This window comes from Chamaea fasciata, unplaced genomic scaffold (assembly GCF_029207755.1).
Source record: "Chamaea fasciata isolate MVZ Bird 193981 ecotype frontalis unplaced genomic scaffold, bChaFas1.0.hap1 SCAF_2, whole genome shotgun sequence".
NCBI classification, from domain to species: domain Eukaryota; kingdom Metazoa; phylum Chordata; class Aves; order Passeriformes; family Sylviidae; genus Chamaea; species Chamaea fasciata.
Genome location: NW_027094087.1, coordinates 105,597,616 through 105,615,420, shown reverse-complemented (window position 1 = coordinate 105,615,420; position 17,805 = coordinate 105,597,616). Strand labels below are relative to the sequence as shown.

The window sequence follows — 17,805 nt, the reverse complement described above, 5'->3', positions numbered from 1 at the left end:
CTCAGAGCTGGACATACAACCAAAACTAAGCACTGCAATTGAAATGGACCTTTCCCATCTAGCAAAGCTGTGTCATTCAAGTCTATGCAATCTAACTCACCATCTTGGACTTGCTCAACCTTAGGTCACCATTTAAATGACACTGCAACTGTTTTAATCTGTGTTTTGAAGCATGTTAAAATTAAATCCCTGCTGTCACATTGAGATTTTCCTCACTGTGACTATGTTCCAAAAATAGACCTCACAAGCCATGTAACTTCAATATCTTCATTATTTATATAAGAGTCAAGACATGGTTTACTTTGAGGGTCAACACACTCAAAAGGTACATCTGTAATTACAGGTTAACTACAAAAGAATTTGGCAGTTACTTGAAAGAGAACGTAATATTAATTCAAAACAGAGCAGTATGTTTACCTTATTACTTTCCTAATAACTTACGTGTTTTTTGCTTGTCCATCTCGAAAACACATTTGCCCAACAAGAGCAGCATGCTGGTCACCTAGGCACTGAAAGTGAGAGATTTTTTCCTTTAGCAAATGTTCTCACATGAATTACATATTTGACTATAACTCTAAGCTATTAGTAGCACACAGGTAACTGAAAGCAAGGAAAAACCTACAGAGAAAAGCTATGCTTTTTATTACTATTCCCTCTGTGAGAGCTGTAAATGAAATATGTTGTGCTACTTATGGCGAGCAATTTAAAGAAATAAAAATGAAAATTTACTATCTTTATACGTTATTGGAAAAAGCTGAGAATTTGCCCAGCGTTTCTGGATTATGTATATACTTCTCTTACATATATGAAGCAGAGCTTGCTTCCATTATGTAATGTTACTCATTTACTTAGAGATACCAATTTTCCAACAGCACTACACATATACATGAAAGCTCTCATTTGTATTTCCACAGCCAGACCTTAATAATAACGGATCAAGCCAAATAGTGATTCGTCTTCAAAAATTTACTTCTTGTTTAGCCTGAAGTAAAAACCCAAAAACTTAATTCATAGCAGGATTCACTCATCTTTAAAGCTTTTTCCTGTGCAGTTATGTTCATGCAGTTCCAGGTTGTCATGCCAGAATCTAAGTAGGACTTACCCCAGAAATTGGTACACCTGTCAAAGCTCCAGATTCCTGTTTTGCAAAAAGAGAAAGAAAACTCTGAGTTAGCTTTCCATGACTAGAATTGAAGGCAATGAAAAATAAGCTAAACTTCTAACGCTCAAAGGAAAACAAAGAAGGGTCATGTAAGCAACATGGTTCAGTTCAGGCGTACACTTTGGTTCAGCTTAATGCAGCTCATGTCTAAACCACTAAGAAATGGAGAGCGGGAAGTTTTAGAAATATACTTTCTGTGACCTCAAAAGTTCCTAGCATAAAATTTCTTGAAATAATACTATATAGAAAATCCAGTTCAGCGTAAGCTGTGAAGTAAATGCCAAGTGTAAAATGCAAAAGTGCAAAATGGTAAAGTGGTTAGGAAAAAAACCATGGCTGTGGTGACATCCTAAGCAAAGGCAGATGCCTGATTTTACAATACAGCGTTTTAGGTCTCGTATAGGCTTTCTTCCAAACACTACTAGAGTTTTTCAGTTACATTCCTGTCACAGAATCATAAAATCACTTAAATTAGAAAAGACTTCTTAGATTATCTTGTCCAACCATTAACCCAGCTGTGGTGGTGGGTTTTGTTAAGCCGTTTTGGAGTTGTTTATCCCAAAGCTTCATCCCTGCTTTCCCCCCTGCCCCCGATACCTCAGGTACCTTCCAAAGATATCTTAGATATGTTAGTATGGGACCCTGCCCTTGCTCTCTCCTGTACCACCTTGAAGAACACAGACCTCTGTAAGAGAAAGCCTCCTCTGACTCTTGCTTCGAACCCAGACATTGAGGATATCCAGGACCAAGAGAGCAGAAAACTGTTCTGCTCTCTACCATTACTTGGAGTGCTTGCAGCCTAAGGACGGCCACTCCTGACCAGCATGACAGGGGTGAGAGCTAGCTGGACCCCCCGGCCCCCTGACATCACCCAGCACTGCCAAGTCCACCACTAACCCATGTTCCTAAGTGCCACATCTATACAACTTTTAAGTACCTTCACGGATGGTGCCTCCACCACTTCTCTGGGCAGCCTGCTCCAGTATTTGACAAACTGTGAAGGCTCTTGTTTTATCACTTCTTACCTGGGAGAAGAGCCCGACCCTCACCTGGCTACAACCTCCTTTCAGGCAGTTATAGAGAGTGGTAAGGTGCCCTTCAGAGCCTTCTTTTCTCCAGGCCAAACACCCCCAGCTCCCTCAGCTGCTCCTCATCAGACCTGTGCTCCAGACCCTTCCCCAGCTCTGCTGCCCTACTCTGGACTTGCTCCAGCCCCTCAGTGCCTTTCTTGGAGTGAGAGGCCCAAAACAGGACACAGGATTTGAGGTGCGGCCTCACCAGTGCCCAGTACAGGGGGACAATCGCTCCCTGGTCCTGCTGCCACACTATTGCTGATCCAGGCCAGGTGCCATTGGCCTTCCTGGCCCCTGGGCACACCTGGCTCATGTTCAGCTGCTGTTGATCCCCAGGACATTTTCCTCTGGGCACCTTTCCAGCCACTCTTCCCCCAGCCTGCAGCACTGCCTGGGGTTGTCGTGACACAAGGGCAGGTCCCAGCACTTGGCCATGTTGAACCTCACAGAGTTGGTCCCAGCCCATCACTTCAGCCTGTCCAGATCCCTCTGCAGACCCTTCCTGCCCTCCAGCAGATCAACATTTCTGCCCAGCTCAGTGTCATGTGCAAACTTAGCGAGGGTGTCCTGAAAATTTTATTTAATTATTTAACTATTTCATGACAATTTCTACTTGTTTCTTGAATTTTTTTTTTGTGCAATTGTGAAAATGCATTTTCAGTGAAGCCATGCAAGTGTATTTCCAATCTGAATTTCTTTTTCTTTAATTGTCATTTGAATTAACTGGATTTAAGATAACTGGTTATAAATGCACTAAAAAGCTCTACATGAATCTGATGTTTAGCTACCATAGAATTAATATTTTTAGACAGAATGGACAGTTTTTCTCATTTATGAAATGCTATAGCTAACATTTATTATCCATATTTTTTTGCTCACTATAAGAAGAAATATTCAACAGCATGGGAATTAAGACAAACACATACGTTGAGATCACATTTTAGAAATAATTTTGGCATGAACTCTGATTGTATTATCTCAGATTTGGAAACACACGGCAAATTTATTGGCCTAGAAAGTACAGTTTTCTTAATCCTTAAACCAATGAAAATGCACAGCATCTGAGCAGAATGGGTAAGATATAGGTGGTCAGCCTAATGGAAGCCTCTACTCACCCGGCTAGGACAGATTTTCTACAGCCAGCAAAAGGAAGAAAAAGAAAAAAAATGGAAAGAAAGGGGAAGAGAAACAGAAGTTCACATTTAAAGTGATGAGCAATTCTGTTTTGGTGGTCAGCCAGTATCTTTTTCCATTTACCTTGCTCATTCAGCTTAATACAACTCACTCTTATCCTACCTTCACATAAATAAATGTCAGCAATGACTTCTAGTGGCAATTCCATTAGCACATCAGCAGAAATATTTACACTTCAGGGAAGTTAAGAGTTCTATTTAGAACAATCCATCTTGTAACTTGTCTTCACTACAAAATACCCGTATTCTTATTTAACAATAGCTCAAATTACCAGGAAAAAGAAGGCAAAATTGCAACATCCAGTTTATCCAATCTTGAAGTTCATTAATTAGATGCCACTGTGTCAGAAGAATTGGTGCTGCATGGAAGTAATCAAATACTCAACTTCTTATAATATTATATAACAGTGGATAACAGCATACTAATCATAAACCAAACAATACTGGTCTAGAAAAAGCCATTAGTCCTAATCTATGGAATCTGTCAAATCCAAATTGATCCAGTAATACTTTTATAAGATGAATTTCACACAAATACTGGAATTTCACAAAACTACTGGAAAACATACCATCAAGCCATAAATCTCAGAGGAGCTTCGTACGTTTGGAAGTATTTCCATAGGAATATCAAAGAACCTGAACACAACAAAAAATAATCCATATTATACAGTCAGTGCTAAATCAGAAAGCATTTTGCATTTATTTTCTTAAATAAGTTCAAGGTATAAAGAAAAAAACTATAAAAGGAACTTTTGCTTCCAGGTTTTAAAGTATAGCTATGTGTTTTTCCGCTTGTTACAATGGACACCCAATTTTGGAGTAAAACAGCATCTATTTCAATATTTGAGGACATATCCAACTAATTTACATAGATATTCATGCCTCTTCCAACAACATCTTAATAATACACTTGTTAGTTAATTCAAATTTCAAATAGAGACACTATTATTCCAGCTGCTGTACAAATTTGATTAAGTTATAAAGAAACTATTAGATCACAATACTCTGAGTTGGAAGGGACCCACAAGGATCTTAAGTGAATGGCCCATACAGGGACTGAACACACAACCTGGGCATTGTTAGCATCATGCTCTCATCAACTGAGCTAAATTGTTTCCATGAGCCAAGCCTCCACCTACAGAAAGATTCTGCTACTTTTAGTTAATCCAGACCATTGTAAATTGCACACCTGGAGAACAATGAATCTTAGTTATTAATATCAACAGTGAATAGAACAGTACCTGCTGATCTTAGTTTAGATAAGAGAGTCTTACCTTTAAACGAATTAGAAACTCTAAATAACAGTAACAATGAAAAACTGAGCTTACTTGCAGAGGTCAGGATCCCATTCCAAGGAATGAATGTTGAACAACATCGTTCTACTGGCATTGGTGACATCTGTACAGTGAATGCCTCCATTTGTTCCACCTGTCAAACTCTGAACAAAAAAAAAGTCACAGCATTCCTCAAGGAGAGATACAAGTTTACTTCAACAAATCACAAAAAAAATTTCAAAATCACAAAATTTTCACTTTGAGATTAGGAATTCTGGTATTTCTGCAACAACTAAAGAGGCAGACCTAATATACCTTTCTAAAGTCCAAGATTTCTCTGAAAGTGTGAGCAAAGTTTTACAGCAAACTACAATGGTAAACTACACATAAGCATCTAGAAAAAACTATAGTGGTATAAGGACAGTAAAAGTACATCTTGCAAGGAACTTTACTGGAATTTCTTTAGCAACTTTTATTTACATCACTGTGTCATCAGTGGGCATCATGTATCATATACATGGAGATTCACAAGATATAGAAATTCACTGTAAGAAGAGTGCTAATAAACTCACAAGTACATACCCATATAAGCCATGAATCAATAGTCCCAAACATAGCTCTTCCCTCCTCAACTGCTTTCCTAATCTCTGCCACATTATCCAAAAGCCACCGAAGTTTCACTGCACTGAAATAAGTACTAAGTGGAAGACCTGTCTTAAACTGTAAAAATTTAAAAAAAAAAAGATTTAAACATTATGCAAGTATTTTTTCCATAAATACAGTAGTTATATGTAAAAATAGCAACAGTAAGGGTAAAAAAAAAGATACAAAACTCAGAGAAATTACACAAACTTGTGTAATTATTTAAATAAGTACTAAGCATATAACACTCAAGTCTGAAACATCAAAATCAAATGACCAGTGCAATATTGGACAAAGATCAAAGCTGATCAGATGCAGTTCAAAGATCATCTACGTGGAAAAAGTTGTTTGCAGAAGGCCTGTCTTATCTAGGATATCTCCATATGACTAGACAATAAGTAACAACAACAAAAATAAGCAGGGCAACACAGGAAAGATGAAATTTGCATTCTACTAGAACTTGAAAATAGAGTAAGTTTATACAGTTTTTGACATCCATTTCCTGCCTATAGGAAAACATATACTATGAAAAATATATAATATTTATTCAATCAGTAATGGATAATATTAACCAAACAATTGTGACACCTTTATGCAAGCATTTAGTTTCCAAATTATTATGTATATGCTCACAAAAAAAGCATGAATTTGTTCTTTATGAATGATCTTTCTTGTTGTCAGATTGGATGCAACTAATTTCAATATTAAGGTATGAGAATGGATAATACATTTCATACCAGTAAATTATTTCTCAGGTTTTTTTCCACTTGATCTTAATTTTTGTGTGTAATGTTTATTTTATATTGGCTAGATAGCACAGGATTAGGTATCACTATTACTCATTTAACTTCTGTAGTGAGAAATTAAATGAGTGCTAAACATTTATTTTAAGGAAACTAAAATTTTTCTGGTCTCAGATTGGTGTCTTATGCTCATTTTTTATTATTTGACAAGCTAAGCAGGGACCAGAAACTATATCTGACTTTGTTTTGGGGAATTTTAAACACACATATCCAAAATATTATATATTGCAGCAGCTCCCATTTACATGTTCTGAAATATCTCCTACCTTAGAAAAAGTTTTGTTCTTTCCTGGAATTCTTTTAAGAAGACGTTCAACTGTTGACTGGGTTCTCAGGTCAAGCCACACTAATAACATGAACAAAATTAATTGATCATGTGATTTAATACAGAAAAAGTGACATGTTCAGCCTGCTTTTATGAAACCACAGCTCTTGCTGGTGAATTCCTGTCTATTTTTATCTTTGCATGCAGTTGAAACAATACTGTATTGCCATTGTATTTTAAGGGCACTGTTGTAAAAATTAAAATGGTTAGATAAATTCTATTGATTTAGAAGAAAAACTATTTGAGAAAGAAGCAGGATTTTCCACAAATAGGATATTTACTTTATCAGAATATAAGCAAGTGATTAATGCTACTTTGCAGCAGATGACTATGACTAGACTAAGAGGTCAAAACAAATAGCAGGTTGATTATTTACTATTTCTATGTAAACTTTCAACAAAAAGACTATGTTGGAGTCATCAAAGTATAGCTGGGTTAAAGATAAAGCTGTTAAGTACATATATTTGATTATAGAAGAGTCCTGGTTTTACAGTCATACTATGTCAAACTTTATCTGGCACTTGGCATGACCTAAAAAAATAACTCCAGACAATTACCATTTTTCAACTGACAATATCTGAAAACCTAAGGTAAGTTAAAAACAAAACCCTGAGTATTAATAAGAATTCATTAAATCATCAATAAGTATTCATAAAACCTACTTAACAGGATTTTCCTTTAAAGTTAAATCAACAGCATCCTGAAAATTTCTAAGGAAGTGATTGGGTGCAAGTTAGAGCATTTTGTGTCAGGAATCCCTCAGGAACACTGGGGGCTTTTTTTGAAAACCAATGAAGTGATTTGTTAAGTAATAATTTTTATGGAATAGGCTTTTTTAAACTGCACCGGTGTGTACACAAACACACATCTTACAACACAGATACCAAAAAATCCAAGAAATTTCTAGGCTAGGCCTCAACCAGATCTGCACAGGAAACTACAAAAGCATTTTTTCCACAACATGTTCATATTATGATATTACATATTCAGAAAGTATAATAGTTACCAATAGCATTATAAAGAGGTTCTCCAGTTGTCTTGTCCCAAACCACAGTTGTCTCTCTCTGATTGGTGACTCCAATGGCTTCAGGACAAAACAGAAAGTATCCTTTTCAGAAGGTTTGTTTTCCCCTTTTGGGGGGAGTGAGGGAGGGAACGGAGAGGTGGAGAGGAGGGAGGAACAGGTAAGGAGAAGAGGAAAGCAAATGGGAAATAAAAAGCTTCCAACTTTTTCAAGGTATAATCTAGAAATATTACTTCTAAGAACTCACTTTTGCTGATTAACCTATATGCTCTAAACCTCCTTTTCAGCCACAAACTGAGACAACAACAACAGTGACAGGGAAAACAGCTTTCCTAAATTAAAGTCCTTAACAAAATTTCAGAATTTCTTCATCAGTTGTCTCTATGATTTTACAAGATTAGGTTAAGTCTACTATAGTAGATTCTGCATTGTTAATATACACAAGGGACTTATTTTCTCATTATTCCTTCCCCAAAAACTGCTTTCAAATACAATTTACATTTTGTTTGAGGCTGGCACATGCTGCCACGTTTCTATTTATTAACTTACAAACTATGGTATCTGAATTGCTCAACCATGAGAATGTTCAAGCCCTCTACCCAGAAGTACCTCTGATGTTGGCGATGTCTATGTTCAGTTTGTTCATTTTCTCACAGGTCCTTTCCACACATTCATAGACAGAGTTTAATATTTCCTTTGGATCTTGCTCCACCCATCTTTAACAAACAGTAAACACCAGTTAATAAAAAATTACACAGAAAGGAAAAAGAATACTAGTCGGAAAAACAAGCTGAGCATTTTAATACAATTATAGCTAAAACCATGTTTTACATATCTACACACAAAGAGTTTTGCTTTATTTTATTCTATGCAGAGGGCATTGGCAGCAAATGGTAGGTCAGCTAGGAACAAACAAACAAAACCTCAGAAAACTAAGATATTATTATGAACCACGCTCAAGACTATGATTCAAATATAAAAACTACCAGCTTTATCACCTTAAATGAGATGTTAAGTCTCATTTAAACATTAAACTTCAACGTTTAGACGTTAAATATGTAAATGAGTGATCAGAGCCAAACACCAAGAACTTTTAGTTTCTGTAACTCAAGCACATTCCGGACACCCAGTGGGAGCTGTTTGTTGCCATTTTCTCTGCCCAGTCTTTTATAGCAGTTACTGTGCTACTAAGAATTATTAATCAGCTTCAGTTTTGATGACTCATAGATAAAAAATCATAAGCTCTACCAAACTGCACACAAATAAAAAACAAAACAGAACAACCCAGACATACCCTTCTCTAGGGAATTCTTGCTTTATTTCCACTTGATGGTGACTCAAGAGCTCTGCTGTTTCTGCATTAAAAACCTGGAAATAAATTACATAGTTGAAATTTTCTATGAACACAGAAGTTAAAACAACAATAATTAACATTTATTCTTTTGAACAAATGCAGTGCTGTGACAACAGATAGTAATTTTCTATCAACCCCAATATCTATAAAACAAGGATTCAGATATATACACTTTTAAAATTAAGGTAGGCAAAGATTATTTTGGCAAACTTTGCTGTCACCCTGTCAATTTTAACTGCTTTTTCTTTCCTTGATGGGTTGGAAAAGGAGTAGATTTTTTCTTGTGGTGGTTATAGAAGTTAAACTCCTGATGCATTTTAGAATCTTTCTCAGTAAAATACCCACTGTTGTTGATAATAACATTTCTTTAGCTCTTGCTGTGCCATTCTACTGCTGGAGTTATCTGTGTGTTTTCTTGGGTTAGTTCACTTTTAGGAAGAGTGAAAATCTGTGACAACACATACAAGGGTCCAAACTGAAGAACAAGAAAGTACATAGGCAAAACCCATTTTGTTTCAAAACAAGCTACAAGTACAGAGCTCATGAACAATCTGACAAGAAAAGAATGTCACTGCAGCAACACAACACATCAAAAAAAAGAAGAACATGCAGAAAAGTAACTTAAATTTGGATACACTACAATAAAAACCAGCAGAGTAGAGAATCAAGAGGACTCCATCAATGGGTGTTCTTAAGGAATCACAAGTTAGAGTCCTGCCTTGCAGTAGAAGCTCATCAAGAATGCACAACAAGCCTCATTAACCAGCAGTGGCCTGTTCCCAAAAGGAATCTCTGCCAAGGCCAAGCTGAGGGACACCTGGTGGAACATTCAATGGAAGTGACCAGTGAGTGGCCAGAGTGCCTGGCTGGGCAGTGGGGGCATTCCTGTGGGAACGGCTCCTGCTCCCCAGTACCACGCAGAATCTTTGTGTGCGGAACATTTTGGGACCTAGAAAGTAAAATCCAGCCGCAGGTGAACTGCAGAACATGTCAGTAGGACATCATCCCACCTTTTTATGGCAAGCAGAGCTGAGCCACATTTAGAAAACAATCGCATGCCTAAGAAACAAAATTCTGTTATATCCATCCACCCCCTAGGATACAACTGAATCTTTTCTATACTTGCTAATGCTCTCTTCTCATTCCACAAATTTTAGGAATTTCTCTTAAAGCTTTTAATCCATAAACTCTTGGTATCATCTACGCAGTACACTTTACTCTGAAACTATTAGAACAACTCTGACAAAAAGGAGATCTTGTTCTGATTCTCCAGTTTCTTCGGAACCTTAAAGGGTATATTTAGAGTGAAACTTTGAAGTTTAGAAACATTCTACGTATATATTAGAACTGCAGAATAATTCAGGCTGAAAGGGACCTTGAGCGATCTCCAGTACAACCTCCTGCTCAAAGCAGGATCAGCAATGAGATTAGATCAGGTTGCTCAAGAACTTTTCTAAGCAAGTCTTGAAAACCTCCAAGGATGAAAACAGCACAAACTCTGGAAAACACTGAAAGCTCCACTGCCCAGAAAAGAAGTCCTAAGTAGGTACATGATCATTCTTTTCTCCTATCAGCTGGAAAGATTATATAGAAAGAGCATCACTGAATTATTTTTACTTTATTTACTTATCTGTGTTTCATCTACCAGCTCAAGCTTGAGATGAATCTATCCTAATGAAGGAGAAAGCTCTGTCAGTACTACACATTTGGAAGCAACTTTTAGATTGCTTCCGTTTTAGATGGAATGAAGTCTTATTAAGTATTAATATCCTATTAAGTAAGTTGTGTAGCATTTTTAGATGGATCTCAAAATGCTACACAACATACTTAATAGGAGAGGCTGTTTTATATGTATGCAGTAAGATTTCTTTACTTGAAACTGCCTTTCTGCCCAAAGTATATTCACATTTACTAGGTTTTCAGAATATAGACAGAAAGATAGAAGGCTTTTTATTTAATCTATATGTATAGATCTAACAAAGTAACAATATTAAATATCATGTCTTAATCATTCACCACTAATCATTCAGTATTTCTTGAAACAGATGGTAATGCAAAGGATTCCTACTGGTAGCAGGAAATACAGATTCAATCAGACAAAGTCATCAAGTGAATGTGGAGTGTGTGACTTGCAGACACAGCAATGAACTGTGACAGGAATACATTTTCAATGGAAGCAATAACACTACAAATGCACAGATTTTTTTCATATCCATAGAGAAGAACTAGGCAAACACACTTTGCTAATCCACCACAAACAAACCTGCAAGCTTCTGACATTCTTGACAAAAGCAGCAGACACTCCCTGCTATTCAGCGCAAGGGATTAAAAAGTTTCACTGGGAGCAGCCCCTGTTTGAGGCCAGGTTGGACAGGGCCCTGTGTGCCCTGGTCCAGTGGAAGCTGTCCCTGCCCATGGTGGGGGTGGAAGCAGGTAACTTTTAAGGTCCCTTCTGACCCAAATCATTCTCTGACTCTATGACTTCTACATTGATAAACAGAATTCTGATAGGTGGAAAGATGAATGAGTCAATAAATTTAAACCTACAAAATAATAACATAGGGAATAAATAGATCAAATGGGACCTCAAAGCCTTCCTTTCCCACTCCCTCCAAAAGCCACTACTGTTGTCAAAAAAAATTCCATACACTGTCCCTGTTTGACAGAGGAGAGATAGATAAATAAGTGCCAGTAAGTATGAATAATTCAGATAAGGTCAATACATTCCTGTTGAATCAGGTTTGAAGTGTATTTCTGTAATTTGTTGGGACTAAAGGCTTTCAATCCTTTCATATTTATTAAGAACTGATTCCAGTTTATGCTACTGATATCTCAGTTGGGGGGGGGGGGGAAGCCAAAATCAGTTTTGCCCTAATTTTATCAGCAGTAATAATGAAGAATTGTCTAGGCTATTTGGACTTGTACAGCTGTCTTGAACAGAGATGAAAGTGAAAGCCACCAGATATGTACTGAATTCTCCAGTGAGAGATTAAAGAAAAGGAATAAATAACATCCTCCCTTTACTCCCAACAGAGGAGTAGAGCTTGAGCCTTGAGCCTCAGGACTGCAGAGAAGAAAGGCCTACAAAGGTGTCCTGTATGAGAGGCACAGGGGCTGATCATTTAATTCAAGCTTTTATAGGGTCTTTAATATAAGGTATCACATCACATCAAGGGGGGCAGTTATGCATTATTATATATTATTGTGTATTATGTTCATGTTTTATTATCTTAGTGGAAAAAAATTCACATCAATCACTTGTAACAATTTTCAAGGAATGAACAGAAATATGAGGCCCATGGAGGTGACACAAGAAGCTGCACAGCTGAAAAAAGGATTTTAGAAGTAACTTTTCATATATCTCTAAAGCTTTGTCATGTAACTCTGCCTGCAGAAGAGCTACTTCTGCTACTCTATGCCATATTTTCATGAGTTTCTGCCAAGCTGGAACAGCCATGGTTTTGCAGGCAAACAAGCTCAGAGCTGGAGTTCTGAAATTGCATTGAAATCAACCCAGCTGGGGCAAGGATAAGAGACAAACAATAATTCCCTCCCCAGTATTTAACTAGGAGTAGCACAGTCAGAATTTATGAATAAGTACAGTTTCACAAGTCTCCTAGAAATTACCTTTCTTGGAAGGCTCATGATGAAGAGATCTCCCTCACCATCTAGGAGGCGCTTACAATTATGGCATTTAAAAATAAAACTACACTGTACTTTAAGTGGTAAGAGGTAGGGGGGAAAAAAGTATTTACAGCATTTTTAACCCTTCTTGCTAGTTATACAATCAAGTTTTTATCTTTCCCAAAAGGTCATGATACTTCAGTAAAGGGGTAAAATGGATTCCCCTCTGAAGAGAAAGCTCAATGGATATGAATGTCTTCCTTACCTAAAATCAGTTTTTGTTTATTGAAAAAAATGCTTGCAGAGTGATATAGCTTTATTTGATTGTTTCTTCTAGAGATGAAGGAAAGGAAAAGAGAAATATTTCACAGAGGTGGGAAAAAAATGTTCTCTAGCTCACTGACAAACTTAGGACTTAAAGTATTGTGTAGGTACTTCACTGTGTCTTTCAGTTCTTGCTCTTCCTGGATAAGATAACAAAAACATTGTCCAGCAAATATCTTTCAAGAGACCAAACAATGGTTGAGCTGGCCATTAGCTCCTGATCCTAAGACTTTTCACAAAAAAAGTTAGAGCGTATCTTTATGATTCTTGAATAATAAGAAATGGAACATGAGAGATGAAAGTATTTGATGAAAATATTCAGTGAAACATCTTCGCCAGAATTCAGTCATCTGGGTACACTTATTTAGCCTACCCAATTTATGTTCCTGCTTGATATTTTTACAGAAAATGAGTCTTAAACAATTGCCTTGTAATCGAAGCACTGTGCCCTCCCTGGTAACTCTGAATCTGTTACCCAGCTTCAACCCAACTTAACAGAAAAGTTACAATCTCAAAAATAATTACAGCTCATTTTGCAAAAGTAGTTAATAAAGGTAAATATCCAAAATAGGGTTTGTGGAGGATAAAGCCACAACATAAAATGACCACGGTGTGCGTGCTGTGTGAGAGACAAGGCTCAATAAGGAGCGACAGTAACAGAAATGCACCTGAGTTCTGGTGCTCCTTCATCCCCTGTGCTCATACAGCCTCCTCATTCACACAAGCAGGAGAAACAAAACTTGTGTCTGTGCACAGGATTATTTACTCTGAATCTCAGATCACCTAGCCTAACTTGCTGCTCAGGTAAGCCTAAATTTAAAACGAGGCTGCTCAGGGCCTTTTTTAGTCAGGCACTGAGTATCTGCAAAGATGGCAATTCTGCACACCTTCTCCAGCCCCTGATCGGGAGCCCTCATAGTGAAACATTGTTTCTTTACATCTACTGGATATGTCACTCGCTGCAGCTTGTGTCCACTGCCCACTGTCTTTCCCTGTGCACGTCTGAGAGAAGGCTGGTTCTGGTTCTCCACAAACGGTGCTCAGATAGCTGAGGACACCTCTCAGCCTCTCTTGTGAAGAAAGAACCCCTGACCTCCCAAACCCTCTTTCCACAGCCTTGTGCTGCAGCACAGGATTCCTTTGGCTGGATAAAATCCAGTTCTTCAAATTCCCGTCCTCTGTGGTGTCCAAATGTTGCCTCCTAAGTGCTACACGATGGCAACAATTACTTTCTGAACTTTTCTTAATGTGCAGCACCACAAGGATGTACTGCTCACATATATCCAACTGGATGTCCAGCAGGAGTGTCTTTCTTCACTGAGCAGCTTCTTTACCATTCTGTCTCAAGTGCTAAGCTTTGTTTATGAATATTCTGGCAGGCCCCTTCTCTGACTGGAATTCCAGTCAACTGATCACCCCCACCTGAGAGAACATTCCAACCATCCCCATGGCTATTGATGAAGATACTGTGGGGTATCAGCCCCGCTACTGACTGCTGTGGACACCACTGGTAAATCTGCCACCTGAGATTGGGAATTTACACTCTGAACTGTTGACACTACGCTTTGGCCCCATTGGACCTGACAGTTTTTCACCCAGAAGAACCCTTTAACCTAGTCAAAATCATATGTCTTCCACTTAAAAAATTAGGTAACAGTTGCTCTGAACTACTGAATACACAAGTGCAAAGTAAGCAGCAAGTTGATTTTGACTTGAAACTTGGTGAAGACAAAAACTGTTGGAAACACTATGTTTAAAAACAAAATATAGAGAGATCAGTGAGAAATGTAACCAAAAACAACCAAAAGCAAATGACCAACAGAGCCAAGGAAATACTTTGGGCACAGAAAACAATACATTACATTCTGGCTTAAAATATTTCAAGGCAAAATCTCTCTTCCCACTGCAGCAATCACCTTCCAGCACAGAATTCTCCAGATACATGTGCTGTTATCTGAATGACTGAGGTGAGTTGTAGCAGATCTCGGCACACTTTACCCTCCTCTTTCCCTCTCCCCTGTGTTCTGATGTATCTTATTTGCCCAAGTCCATATGTAATTTCATTATCATAATGACAAGACCACACTACCAAGTTTAAGACAATGCTGTATGTTGACATTAATTGCGAGACACTGAGATGGATACAAGAATTTAAAAGTAAAAGACACAATATACTTCTTGAAAAAATTAGGAAGCATCTGAATCCTCTTGTAGACAGGCAAAATCTCCCCAAGTGCATAAAAGCCACTGATGACCGTGTGCAGTGTAAGAAATTCCTCCTAAGAGGAACTTGAAAAAATACTGGTAAAAAGAGCTTAAGTTTTACTTCTACTAGTGCTATCCTTTTAGGATAAGAAAAAAAGTTAATTTGGCATATACATAAAAGCAGATAGAATTCATCTTAATACATTACAGGGACCTTCTTCAAGTTCGTTCTCAAAAAGGACTCCTGACTGGCATCCAAGACAGCCCCCTGGTGTCATTTGTCAGTTTGGAGTTTCTCTCCACCCCCAGAGCTGTGTTTTCTCATTTGACAATCGCATGAAGGTCGTGATATTGAGTAATAATGGTAACATAGGTCAAGAAGATATTCTAGTCTCCTGCTTCATGAAGGAACGTTTCATATGGAGGAAGCATTAAAAAAAAAACCACCAACAAAACAAACAAACAAAAACCAAAACAAAACAAAAAACAAACAATAAACAAACAAACAAAACAACAAAAACAACCAAAGAACCAAAAAAAACCAGCAAGGGCAAACCAAAACATTCATCTTCCCAATTCATACTCTGCGCATTTGACAATGGTTTATTTCTAGTAATTATCTCTATTCCACTTCCATAGAGGAAATTGCCATAGGGCTTTAATTAAGTCAAACTACCACGATTTAACTGACTAGGGGACAGTACATTCGTAGAGATTTGCAAGCCAGAAGTATCTATAGTAAGTTCCATACATGACAACATTAGTTACAGTCTATTGCATGATACAGAAATAACTAGATCCTTCAACTAAAGGGTTGAATATATGATTAATATATCAATTCCCCTCTCCTTAAACTTATCTTCCTCTAGGGTTTAAACAAATCAGTGTTTCACAAGGCGTGCAGGTTCAGGCACCTGAATACCTATAGTGGACAAGATGCACTGACATTAGGGCTGGAACTGCAGCAGTCACTCCAGCAGGCCCCGGGCAGGTTTTAGCGGGGAACACAGCGGAGTCATCGCATTATTTGAACACCAGCTAATCACTGTCACTGAATTCGCACGGATCTATTTCTACAGTGCTTGAGGACCTAGTCCATTTGATTCCATTCGGGGCGAGATACCCGACAGATTGAAAACCTGACAGATTACAAAGGCAGCCTGCCCGGAGCAGAGGGTTCTCGCAGTCCCCTGGAGCAGCAGCAAGAGACGCTGGTCTGGGGGTCGCCCCGGGACCGCTCCCGGCGGGACGGGCGCTGCTCCCCGCGGGAACGCGACGGAAGGACAGCGGCGGATCCGGCACCCCCGGGCCGAGCGGCGCCGCTTCTCCGGGAGACAGGAGGCTGCAGCCGGGACAGCTCAGCCGGCCCTGCGGGCCCGTTCCCCTGCCCTTCCCCAAGGGCATGGCAGAGGCCCCCGCCGGGATGGAGGGCAGTAAAGGCGCGGAAGCCGCGGCTCCCCTCAGGCCGCGGGGGCGCCGCCTGCCCCCGGTGCCGCCCCGATCGCCGCGCTGTGCTCACCAGGAAGCGGGTGGAGCTGGTGCCCTGGTCGATGGCTCCCACCAGCGGCCCCAGCGACGCGGCCATGGGGCCCCTCAGCGCCCGCTCCGCTCCCGTAACGGCCCCGCCGGCGCCGCGCGGGCAGCTCGCGGCCGGCGGCGCGTGGCTGCCGGGGTGAAGCCGGCGGGGGGGGCGGGGCGGGGGGCGCTGCCTCGCGCATTGTCAGCCCGCAGCCAATCGGCGCCCGGGGCGCGGCGGGGGCGGAGCGGAGGGGGCGGGGCGCGGCTCGCGGGAGGGGAGCGCGAGGGGGTGTGTCACGTGACGCGCGGCGCGCCCCCCGTCCTCGCCCCGCCCCAGCGCCCCTGAGGCGGAGGCGCGCGGGCGGCCGGCGGCGGGAGGGGGAGGCGGCGGCACGCACGGGGTTCCTGAGGGCAGCCCGGGTCGCTCCCGGGAGAGCAGCAGGACCTGCCCCGGGATCCCTTTTCGGGTCGCTTGTGCCTTGAGGCGGCGTTCCACGGAGCGAAACCTGTCTCGCTCGTTATCGGGGAGAGCGGAAAGAAACCCCACTCCCTCTGAGGCGGGACCCCGCTGGGGAGGTGCCAAGCCGGGGTATCCTCTAGAAATCTTCCGTGCAGAGCGAATACTGCCGAGGAACTGGGCAAAGCTGAGTGATCATGGATGACCGATATATGTTATACGTATTTATGATACATCCCCAAAGCGGCTTCTTTTATCTTTTAAAGCCTTACTCTATATTCATTGGCTTAAAAAAAAAAAAAAAAATGGAATCTCGGTCTTCCTTCCTTACTGCATGTTGGTAACTTGTGGTTCAAGAAAAGCCGCTGGTGTCGTAAGAGCTGGGATGGAATTGCAAAAGCCAACAATGCTGACTGAAGGGCCTGAAAAGATACCGGTGACACACGGTGCCAGCAAACCAGCTCCCACAGACACTATTAAAAAGATTTGCCTTTGCCATTAATCCCCATTACTGGTAGTTGTCCAAACTTGGGGTGTTTTACTGCAATTGCTCCGTGATAAGCAAAATCTGATTGCTGCCACTTAGGAATGTTTTGTGAGATACCTTACCCAGCTCTTTCATTTTTTTTTTGTTTGTTAGTGCTTCGGGTGGCATCTAGGAGCCTTGGATGGGGTGTGAACAGCACTTACTACTCATGTGTAATAGCAGGGGATTTCATTGCCGCCCTTAACTACAACATCTGAAATGAGACAAATACAGTCTTGTGGTAAGATCCACACCCACATTTTCAAGACTGACAGTAAAGTAGCACTTGGACCATTTGCCA

At 40.1% G+C, this 17,805-nt stretch overlaps 1 protein-coding gene across 3 annotated transcripts in view; it reads right to left on the bottom strand.

Moving 5' to 3' along the window:
• GK (glycerol kinase) overlaps nucleotides 1-16,632 on the bottom strand; it is a 35,396-nt gene extending 18,764 nt beyond the window's left edge. For 2 of the 3 annotated variants that reach the window (XM_066176972.1, XM_066176974.1), the window contains exons 1-11: nucleotides 16,523-16,632; nucleotides 8,791-8,864; nucleotides 8,106-8,212; nucleotides 7,479-7,556; nucleotides 6,414-6,493; nucleotides 5,285-5,422; nucleotides 4,757-4,866; nucleotides 3,998-4,064; nucleotides 3,351-3,368; nucleotides 1,103-1,138; nucleotides 442-509 (exon numbers count right to left, since the gene is read on the bottom strand). In XM_066176972.1, coding sequence (XP_066033069.1) covers nucleotides 442-509; nucleotides 1,103-1,138; nucleotides 3,351-3,368; nucleotides 3,998-4,064; nucleotides 4,757-4,866; nucleotides 5,285-5,422; nucleotides 6,414-6,493; nucleotides 7,479-7,556; nucleotides 8,106-8,212; nucleotides 8,791-8,864; nucleotides 16,523-16,588 — 842 coding nt within the window. In that variant the 5' untranslated portion in view covers nucleotides 16,589-16,632. The remainder of the gene's footprint in view (nucleotides 1-441; nucleotides 510-1,102; nucleotides 1,139-3,350; nucleotides 3,369-3,997; nucleotides 4,065-4,756; nucleotides 4,867-5,284; nucleotides 5,423-6,413; nucleotides 6,494-7,478; nucleotides 7,557-8,105; nucleotides 8,213-8,790; nucleotides 8,865-16,522) is intronic. The other variant, XM_066176973.1, reaches the window with a different exon arrangement.
• Nucleotides 16,633-17,805: the final 1,173 nt, after the last annotated feature.